Below are 10,815 nucleotides of genomic sequence, written 5' to 3'. Positions count from 1 at the left end.
GACTCTGAAACAAATGAAATGCATGAGCAATGGATTTCACGAAATCTGGACATCCCTCTTCTCTGAGACCAAGCCTGAGATTTTGAAGTTGGCAGCTCCACTTTCCTGGCCACAAAGCCAGGGAAGAGCTCAATTCTGGCCAGCATCCCCTAACCTGCCGCCCCTCCAGATGTGTCGGACTACTACTCCCAGCTGGCTGAGGGATACTGGGAGTTGTAGTCCAACACATCCGGAGGAGTACAGGTTGGAGAAAGCAGTTTGAGGCTCAGGACCTTTCCGTTAGAAACGAAGGGATGAAGAAGTGTGGGGAAATGGAGGTTAGAAGTCAAGTCCTTCTCTCTCTCTCTCTCTCTCTCTCTCTCTCTCTCTCTCTTTCTCCCCAGTGCCGAAAGTAGGTTGCATATTTTGTTTGGTTCTTTCCTAAATTCCTACCCATTAATTCGAGGCAGCACTCTAGAGTTGAGTGGAGAAAGTGGGTGAAATGTTCCCCTTGTTGCCGCCGCCCCCCCCCTTTCCCCACTGCCTCTCCCCCTCTTTGATGTTGGGGGATCAGGCCTCGCCCCTCCATGCAATCTAGAGACAGAGGGAGGGAGCGGCGAAAGCGCGCTTTCGAAATCCAGCTTCTCTCTGCCTGCCTCCGAGATGCCAAGACGTTACCCGAGAAAAGGAGGGAGGGAGGGAAGCAGGGAGAGAACCAGCTCCCTTTAAGCTTCTCATCTTCCCACTAGGCTAAGCTCCCCCCACCGGCCGCTGTCCCCGCCCCGAGGTCCTTGGCACGTCCCCGATTGGTAGGCAGGGCCGGTGCCTTTGAAGTGTGCTGCAGATCGGAGCTATTTGACGTGTGGCTCCGAGAACGGGAAGGGTTTTTTTTTTTTTTCCCCGTCTCGCTGGGGCCGGTGCGGTCGTCCTTGCCGCCGCCGCCGACGCGCCTTCTCCGACGCGCCCCTGCCGCCCGGGCTCTCGCGCTGCGGAGCTCGCCTCGCCTCCCTTCTCCCCCCTCCCCAGCCCTGCCCTGCCCCACCCCCGCCCTGCCCGGCTCGCTCCCCCAAATGAGCGGTGGCTCGCCCGCTGGATCTAACGCAAGGACATCGCCCACGAGCAGCGGAGGCAAGAGCGCGGCCGCCGCCGCCGCCACCTCCTCGCCTTCTTCAGCCCCGTCTCCGGGAGCCGCGTGCCCGGCGCTCTCGCACCTGCCCCCGGAGGACCCCCTGCGCCAGGCGAACCGGCTTCCCATCAGGGTGCTGAAGATGCTGAGCGCCCACAGCGGACACCTTCTGCACCCGGAATACCTCCAGCCTCTCTCCTCCACGCCCGTCAGCCCCATCGAGGTCAGTTTGCCCGCCGCCGCCCCCCCCCCCCCGCCGCCCAACCTCCTTGCCTTCGACCCGTCGGCGAATTTGGGTCCTGGTCCGCCTCGCCCACCCCACCCCACGGGCTTCCTCTCTGCTTCTCCCCTGCTTCCCCCCGGACGGCTCAGCGCCGCTTCCCTCCGCGCGGTCCGCGGCGCATTGGGGAGCCCCACCCCGATCGCTTCCCCACTCGGGCCCGGAGCATCAGCCCGTCCGCTCTCCTTCTTTCCGCCCCTTTCTCCGGCGCCCTTGTGTTTGTGGAGTCGCACGGGCGGAGGGGGGGGGAGCAGCCCGCCTTCTAAGACGAGCCCTAAACCGGAGCTTGATTTAAGTCGCTGATTCATAGACATGCTGCTAATCTAGATCTTTTTTCAAAAAAAAAAATGCAAAACAGACTGGGCTAACTTTGCCAGTGTGATGGGTTTACCGACGGCGTTTACTCGCCCCGGAGCCTTGGTGGATGAAGGCAGGTTAGAGATTTCTATAAAACACATCCATGCAGGAAGGAAGCGGGGATGAGGTTCGGGGCTCCTGCTGGGAGACCCTTCCTCCGAGTTCGGAACGCCGATGGGGCGGTCGCCCGCGGGCAGGATCTGGGCCGGGGTCGAGGAGCGGAGGCTTCGCGCCGCAGAGAACTCGATGGGAGGGACACGGAAAGCCCCAGACAGACGCGGAGACGAAGCGGGGTGGGGGCGTACGGGACGGTGCTCGGGCACGGGGGCGGTGGGCTTTCCCCTGTGGTGTGGGGTAGAAGCGCCTCGGCCCCTTGGGAAGAGGGGGGGTGGCTGCGCCGCCGCCTCCAGCTCAGCCTCGCCTCACCCGCTTCTCGCTTTCCCTCCCCAGCTGGACGCCAAGAAAAGCCCTCTGGCGCTGCTGGCGCAGACCTGCTCGCAGATCGGTAAGCCGGACCCCCCGCCCGCCTCCAAACTCAGCGCCGGCACTTCCGCCGGGCTCTCTGGGCCGGACAAGGAGGCCGGCGGCCGCGCTTCCGCCGCCAGCGCCCTCAAGCAGCTGAGCGACCCCCCCGCCGAGGACAAGTCCAGCTTCAAGCCCTATTCCAAAGGGGGAGGCGGAGATCCGCGCAAGGACGGCGGCGGCGGCGGAGGGGGAGGAGCAGGCGGCGGCGGCGGCGGCCCGCCGGGCCAGGCCGGCCCGGGCGCGGAGAAGACGGGCTTCCGAGTGCCCAGCGCCGCCTGCCCTCCTTTCCCGCCGCACTCCGCCGCCGCGTCGTCCTCTTCCACCTCGTCTTCTCCGGGCGGCTCCCGGGGCAGCTCGCCGCAGCACGCCGACTGCAAAGGGCCGGACGACAAGAAGGAGCTGGAGATGGCTGCCAAGGCCAGCCCGGACGGCGCGCAAGGGCCCGGGGCCAGCCGGGCCGGCAGCGGCGCGGGCAGCGTGGAGCCCGGCGCGCACGGCGAGGCCGCTTCCGGGCGTAAGTCGGAGCCTCCGGCCCTGTCGGCCGCGGGCCACGTGGCTCCGGTGTCTCCTTACAAGCCGGGACACTCGGTCTTCCCTCTGCCCCCCTCCGGCATCGGCTACCACGGCTCCATCGTCGGGGCCTACGCCGGCTACCCTGCTCAGTTTGTGCCCAGCTTGGATCCTACCAAGCCCAGCCTGGTCAGCAGCCAGCTGCCTGGGGCCTTGGGGCTCCCGGGCAAGCCCCCCAGCTCGAGCCCGCTGACCGGGGCCTCTCCGCCTTCCTTCATGCAAGGATTATGCCGGGACCCCTATTGCCTGAGCTACCACAGCACCTCCCACCTGGGCACCAGCAACTGCTCCAGCTGCGTGCACGACCCGGGCAGCCTGAAAAGCGGATACCCCCTGGTGTACCCCGCGCACCCCCTGCACACCACCCTGTCTGGCGCCACGCCCAGCCTGCCGGGACACCCCCTCTACACCTACGGCTTCATGCTCCAAAACGACGCCCTGCCCCACATATGCAACTGGGTGTCGGCCAGCGGACCCTGCGACAAGAGGTTTGCCACCTCGGAGGAACTCCTGGCCCATTTACGGACCCACACGACTCTGCCTGGGGCGGAGAAACTCTTGGCTGGCTACCCGACCTCGGGGCTGGGCTCGGCGGCCTCTTGCCACCTCCATCTCCCACCCACCGGCCCGGGGAGCCCCAGCTCTTTACCGGGGTCCCTCTCGTTGAGGAGCCCGCACACTTTGGGACTAAACCGGTACCATCCTTACGGCAAGAGCCATTTGCCCACGGCCGGGGCCTTGCCTGTGCCCTCCTTGCCCGCAGCTGGACCCTACTATTCTCCATACGCCCTTTATGGCCAAAGACTCACCTCAGCCTCTGCACTTGGATATCAGTAACTGCAGCCACCCCTTTTGTCTGCCTCCTCGCCCTCTCTTGTGTACTTCCCCCACCCCCACCCCCGGACTATGTATTTATTTACTATATGTTAGCTTAAAGCTGGGAATATAAGTGCATTAATACACCAATGGTATGCAAAAAGTCTGTGTCCCAAAAAAACAAAAACAAAAAAAACCCAACCCAATCTTTTGCTTTTTTTTTTTTTTTTTTTGGTTAATTTTTGCAAGTTGGGGGGGGCTCTTACTGTGTTTTCTTTTTAAAAAAAAACCCGCCCCACCCATTAATTCTTTTTCCCCAGGTCCCCATGAACTGTTTGCATGATTCAAAATGCATAAATCCCGTTTCCCTGCTCCCTGCTTTTGTTTTATTTTTTATGTTTTAGTTCAGCTCCTCTTCCTTTTGTACAGCTACCAGAAATGTAATTTCTTTTTGTTTCTTTTCTTTTCTCTCTCTCTCTCTCTTTCTCTCTCTCTCTCTTTTCGCCCCTTTAGTATATTGTGTTCTGAAACAGGGGTGGTGGGAGGTCAGGTCAGCTGGGAGACGTTCTGTGGCTTAGTCCTAACTGAACAGAATCCAAAGGCCGTCGTTTTCAGTGGCGTGGCCTGTGGTGCATGCACTTTGCTGCTGAGGTGTAGCTGGAAACTTGACTAGCTCCTTGACCGGCTTGGTTGTGACTACCACCCCATGTTTAAGTTAGTGGCCTCTCGCTTCCGAAAAGTCAAACAAGCTGTGCTTTCAGAGTTAGCAGATTCCCTATATATAGAGAGAGAGACAAGAGCTGGTGTGCTGCTCATCCTGGTACTTGGATCTTTGCTGATGCTACTGAAGCCCAGAAAAGAGGGTCATGCAGGCATTCCATCAGCGGGGCACCTCTGACATTTTTATGGTTTCTCTCTTCTTTTTTTCCTTCCTTCTTTCTTAAAAAGACCTGGATTTTTTAATTGAGATTGGCAAGCGTCTTTGAGGGACAAGAGGACAGAAGAACGTGCTCCCCCACCCACCCCCTGCGCCAAACAAAGAACTCGGAAGAACGTTTTGCTCAGCCTAGAACGAGCCGGATCCTTTAAATGAGTCCAGCTAGCCCCCGGGGGCCAGTGGCTGTAGGCTCAACTCTACATACCAAAAAAATAAATTTAAAAAAATCAACCACCCCACCACTCACCCCATCCTCCCCAACGCCCCCCATCACCCAACTTCTCTTGACCTCTGGGAATGGAGTAGTCCCCAGGGTGTAGAGTCCTCCAACTCCATCCCCGGTCTAACGCAGCGTGGAAGGCTGCGGATCATTTGGGGTGAATAGAGCTTCATCCTGGTAAGTCTTATTTTGTTAATAAATGAATACTTGGCTATATCTACCCTGTAGTGTGTGTTCTCTTGCGTTGCCCCTTCGATTGCGGCTCAACACAGAAAAACAAAGGACAAGTAAAAGTGACAGTCTTGTGACACATTAAAGGCTGACTTGAATGTCGTGGGGCGGGGGTGGATGGGTTTGTTGTTGTTTTTAAAAAATGCTTGCCCGTTGAAAATTGTGTGCGTCGGGAGAGGTTGCGTTTTCCGAGCTGGCCTACACATGCAAACAGAGTGAGGTGGTAAGAGTCCTGTGCTGGCAAAATGGACAACGCAGAATTCAGACTCTTTTTAAAAAAAAAAAAGTTGATAAAAATTTCTGCCTGCAACCAGCACAGGACCGGATGGCCACCTTTCTCCCTGAGAAGCTAGCTTTCTGTCCGCAGTGTCTCTTGCAGGGTGGGGAGTGCTCCTAAAGCGCACCGGTATTGTTACTTAGTATTTGTCCACCAGCTCAGCATTCTGCCACTTCATTCTGCTGCATGTGTAGACTCCTCCTCCTCCTCTCTCCTTGGTGTGTCTCTTGAGCTAACTCTATTCAGTGGAGTGGTGAGTTCTCATTATAGGAAATATATACAAACTGAAGGGCAGTGAGACTTCTTAACTGAAGCAAGGGGGGTACCGCGGTTTCAGAGCAGAGAGCATGGAAAGGCTGTAGCACCATCTAGTGGATGAGAAATATCAGGAGCGCGGGTGCCGCTGTGCTGAAATGCACACCTTTTGCCCTGCTGGCAATTCTCTTTTTTACTGAGCCATTTCGCACCTGCTGAAAGGCAAACGCGGAAGGCAATGGACGCCTCTCCACCATTTTGTTTTGTTCAGATTACTAGAACGTCTTCAATCGCTTCATCCTCTTGTCATCCCATCGGGCTAAAATCCAGGTGGCCTTGTAACTTCAGCATGTGTAGTTTAAACCCCTCCTGGCTCCTTTGGGCAAAAGAGTGCGGCCTAAGCCAGGCCAACCAGGTGCTGGGATCAAAGAGGGCGCACCATGTTCATATCTCCATTTATAGGTCATTTCTTAAGTGAACTCCTGTCGAGAGCTGCTGGGGTGGTGGTGAAGGGGACACAGCAGGAGTTGAGCATTGCAGAGGAGGTGTGAGGATGTGCAAGGCCCACCTCGTTGGCTGGGCTACTAGGATGTGTTTCCCCACCTTGCAGCAGTAGACCCAGGGTGGGTATCGAACGAGAGTTAGCCAGCGTGCTGATAAAGTGTGTACGCTTTATTCCCCTTTGTTCTTTCCACTGTATTGTGCTCTTTTCATTATCCTCTCTAACAGCGGTAGGTAACCCGGTGCTCTCCAGATGTTTTTGGACTACAACTCACATTATCTCCAGCCATTGGCCATGCTGGTTGGGGCTGATGGGAGTTGTAGTCCCAAACACCCAGAGGCTGCCAAGTTTTGCTTACCCTTGTACTGTAATACAATTGGCTTGCACATTGTACTTAAAAGTCCTTAGGGCTCAATCCAATCCGTTACGGGCACAGTGTGCATGGAGTGATCGTCAGGGGGACTTTCAGAGCTGCCCTTCTTGCCTCCCGCATCCTCATAGCCCTACAGTGTAGGGGTACCAAATCAGCCATCGTAGGGACACAGGAGGCCTATGTATGCCTCTCATATTGCCATCCAACTCTGTCAGCATAACTGAGCAATCTCAGTTCCTTCAGGAATTAGATGGCAGGTCAAGGATTTAAGAACATCAGAAGAGCCCGGCTGGATCAGACCAAGGGTCCATCTAGTTCAGCATTCTGTTCACACAGGGGCCAAACCATCTGCCCACGGGAAATCCACAAGCAGGACATGAGTGCAAGAGCACCATCCCTCCCATGTTCCCCAGCAAGTAGTGTACATAGGCGTACTGCTTCTGATAGCACATGGCCACCAGGTCTAGCTTCTCTTGCTGCAGCTGTAGGACACTCACATGGATAACCATCTCTTCCCCATTTAGCCTGCTGGCAGCTTTAAATACAACCTGAATGGGCCAGCCCCGGTCTAAAATGCCTCAGCGTCTCTCTCTCTCTCTCTCCCACTGGGACGTTGCAGGAGGTTTCAGGCTGGACAATTTTAAAGGTTTCGCAGCCTTTGCATCTTGTCTAGCTCCCACTGCCCTGCTATTTTTTCTTTCTTAGGCTGATTGATGAGTTAGAGGACTACCTTGCCTTTGGAAAAAAAAAACGTAAAGCAGTTTAGCGGTATACAGGCTTTTATTGGAAATAGTCGCAGCTATCAATCTGTAGGAACGTAAGCGGGTTTCTTCTATATACCAGCTCAGACCACTGGTTTATTGTGCTCAGTGTTATGCTCACTGGCAGTGGCTTGTGTGTTACAAATGGAATCATAACAAGTCCAAAGAAGTGAAATTGAGATTTTGGAGTCAGGTGGGACACCCCTGTTCTTCGATGGCTAGTATTTTTTTAAAAAGACAAGGGCTTTGTGAAGCTTGTGTAGGAGCTACGTCATAAAAGCAGGGATCCCTGGCTTTTATCCCAGGCTGTGGCTACCCAGGAGCATGGCCTCAAACCCTGTAGCCTTTTTAATAATTTGCAGCATGGTTTTTTGCCCTCGCACTATCCCCACGCTGTAGGCCCTATGGGGCAGGTCCTATTTCTGTCCGCTGAATAATGGAACCGGAGCTGACGCGTACGGGCTTGGTGAGAGCCACAAAATGGACTGCTTCTCATTATAGCGGCAGTAGAGTTGTCACCACAGGAGTCAAACTGGGACACAAGTCTTTCCATGTAGGATTGCATTTGTGCGAAGCGACGCCTCCGTGGCTGGCCCTGGCCCAAACAATGTCGCCGAAACCCCTGTTCCTCATGGAACTGCTTATACCAGCCTGATGCCTTCCAGACTTGTGGGACTGCAGCTCCACCATCTGGATGGGGAACGCTGGGAGTTGTAGTCCCAACATATGTGGAAGGGATCAGACCATTCAGGAAGAAATAGTTTGCCAACGGGAATGGCTTTCGCCGTTCCCTAAACTTCCCTGCAAAGATTCTAAATGCATTCTGCAATGCCAGACAACACCTCTGGTGTTGTAGAATCTTGGTTCTTTTCAGAAATGCACCAAGTTGGTTTATTCCTTGCCATGCAAAAAGGCAAGCGTGCCTTTTCCCTTTCTATCGGCCCCTATGCTGCCACAGCAATGTGTGAAGCAAAGCAGTTATGAATTTGAGAACTATGCTGCAGGACCAAATCAAGAATTCATGTAGTTATATTTTATTTTATTTATGAAAACATTTCTGTCTAACCTTATATCACAAGGATCGCAGGGCGGCAAACCGAGAAATTCATACCAATAATATAACACAATCAATATACTCCGCTAAAAACAAACCATTAATAAACTAAAACCAGTAGAGAGTTTAAAAACAGTAAAACCAGTTAAAACGATGTACAGGCTTGGTGAGTTTAGTTATCAAAAGCTTTGTTAAAAAGCCATGTCTTAACTTAGTGCCGAAATGAAACCAGTGCTAGTGCCACTCGATCCTCCAAGGGGAGGGCATTCCACAGCCGGGGTGCCACAACAGAGAAAGCTCTATTATTATTATTTATTTATTTATTTATTTATTTATTTATATAGCACCATCAATGTACATGGTGCTGTACAGAGTAAAACAGTAAATAGCAAGACCCTGCCGCATAGGCTTACATTCTAATAAAATCATAATAAAACAATAAGGAGGGGAAGAGAATGCAAACAGGCACAGGGTAGGGTAAATAGGCACTGGGTAGGTCCCACCATACCGTGTGTCTCGCATTGGTGGGGCCACTGTTCCACCGTTCTGTTTTCCACAATGACCAACCAGATGCCTCTTGGAAGCCCACGTAAGAACAGTGGCTCTTTCCTATGGTTTTTCTGCAGCAGCTGTTATTCAGAAGCCTCTGATGCTGCAGGATGAATATAGTCCCTGTGATTAGGAGGCATTGATACTGAACTAAGGGCCAGCTCTCTGAGGGGCAAAATTCCATTTGGCTCTCCTGGGATATCAAGCCTGGGCTCAAGTGGAAGCCAAATGTGTTTTGCTTTCTACAAAAAGTCTTTCCGATTCAACAGAAACTTTGCTTGTCAGGTCAAGCGGGATCACCGTGAACACATTCTTTGTGGGAATGCCCAGAATTTCATTTTTAATATCAGAAAAAATTAACCAAGCCGGTTGCAATTGAAAATGTTGAAAGCAGTTTGGTTCTCTTTCTTCATCATCCCTTCTACGAGACAATCTGGCTTTTCCTTTAACTATATAGTTTAGAAATAATATAGACTGAGAGATACAAAAGTTTTCAGTGTGCGTGTGTGGCTGTGTGTGTGTGAACGAACTCTAAACACTTCATATCAAAATGGTATTTTAATCTTTTAGTATGGACCCATTTTGCAGACGGGTATCAGACTGCACAGGAAGAAATTGTTTGCCAATGTGTATGGCTTTCACCGTTTCCTAAATTTCCCTGCAAAGATTCTAAATGTGTTCTATGATTCAAGATAACACTTCTCATGTGGAGCTGCGAGCAAAATCTTGGCTCTATTTAGAAATGCAACTACAAGAACAGCTTCATGACCTGGAGGGTAGGAGGGAGAGTTTACAAGATTGAGCTGTAGCTGGGAAAGGGTCTCTTGTCTTTTTCTTCTTTTTCCTTTTCTTTCTGCTGGAAACTTGTTTGCTTGTTCTGGGTGCCAGGATTTCAACGGCTGGAAAGAAGATTTGCAATTGTAAACAATTTCAATTGCTACATTTTTTAAAAAAAATGTTAACCTCTAACATGAAGTTGTAAAAAATAAGTGGTCCATAGACCACAAATCTGGAAATAATGCCTTCTTCTAACAGGAAAGCTATAGGATGTGCTGTGCATCTGCTTCTCATGTCTTTCATGTTAGCATCCAAATGGGGAAATTGCAGCGGTGAGCTGTTCTTAAAGGTCTGCTGTTCACAGAGAGATGCTCAAATTCCCTCTTTGGATTTTATTCTAGAAGCGCACCAAGTGGATACATGACCCTCCAATCTATCTGCCATTGCCATTTTGTCATTTCAAAATCTAGGGCTATATGACTTTTTCTTTTCTTTTCTTCCATGGCTATCCCTTCTGTACATGGAAAAATGTGTATGAAACACATGCTCTCTCAGGTGCAAAGCACGCATGCCTGTTTTGCAATAAGTGTATGTGTGCTGTGAAGTTAAAGCATTTGCGGCTTGGTTTTCCAAGAGATCTAACTCATGGCAAATAGACCCTGGCATGTTCTTCACATGTTCACATTTCCCTTACTGCGGCGCGGACTTTAGAAAAGCTGTCCCCTGTGACATTTCCTCTCTCTTGGGTTCCAGTGTTCCCAACCTTTCTTTTTTAGTTGGTTCTCTAAGGCCCCCTGTTTAACGGCCTTAGCCGCTTGCTCCGTGCTGGTATTGCAGCTGATCTGTTATTTCAAATCTCTCCCATGATGGTGGAATGCAGGAGTGAGGCCTTGCTTGTAATAGACTGCCTCTCCTAAATGGGGATATATGCCATGAAACTTGGCGTGCATATTCAGGACCTAATTCTACATTTGAAATTTGAACGGGGTGGGGGCGGGGTGCTAATTCATCCATCTATTTTCAGTGGGGTGGGATAGATGGATGGGAGGCGAGAGGCAAAATATGCCTTCTTGTGGTTCGTCGAAATTGCTTGCAGAAAAGCACGCAGTTAATATGATTCAGGTCTCTTATTCTGAAGGAAGCCTGTTGTAGCCTCGGATTTATGGTTGTAATCTTTGATGATTCTTGCTCCTGACGTGTTAAGCACTATCCAACAGCAATCGTAT

General features: G+C 52.2%; 1 protein-coding gene across 1 annotated transcript; it reads left to right on the top strand.

Moving 5' to 3' along the window:
- Positions 1–860: 860 nt before the first annotated feature.
- On the top strand, positions 861–5,026 carry ZNF703 (zinc finger protein 703). The gene is made up of 2 exons (XM_063139226.1): positions 861–1,328; positions 2,193–5,026. The coding sequence occupies exons 1-2, from the start codon at positions 1,050–1,052 to the stop codon at positions 3,672–3,674; spliced, it is 1,761 nt and encodes a 586-aa protein (XP_062995296.1). The 5' UTR covers positions 861–1,049; the 3' UTR covers positions 3,675–5,026.
- The last annotated feature ends 5,789 nt before the right edge of the window (positions 5,027–10,815 follow it).

The sequence above is a fragment of the Elgaria multicarinata genome, chromosome 12, assembly GCF_023053635.1.
Source record: "Elgaria multicarinata webbii isolate HBS135686 ecotype San Diego chromosome 12, rElgMul1.1.pri, whole genome shotgun sequence".
Classification (NCBI taxonomy): Eukaryota; Metazoa; Chordata; class Lepidosauria; order Squamata; family Anguidae; genus Elgaria; species Elgaria multicarinata.
Note: the sequence above shows the minus strand (reverse complement) of the source record. Positions and strands in the feature narration are given on the sequence as shown.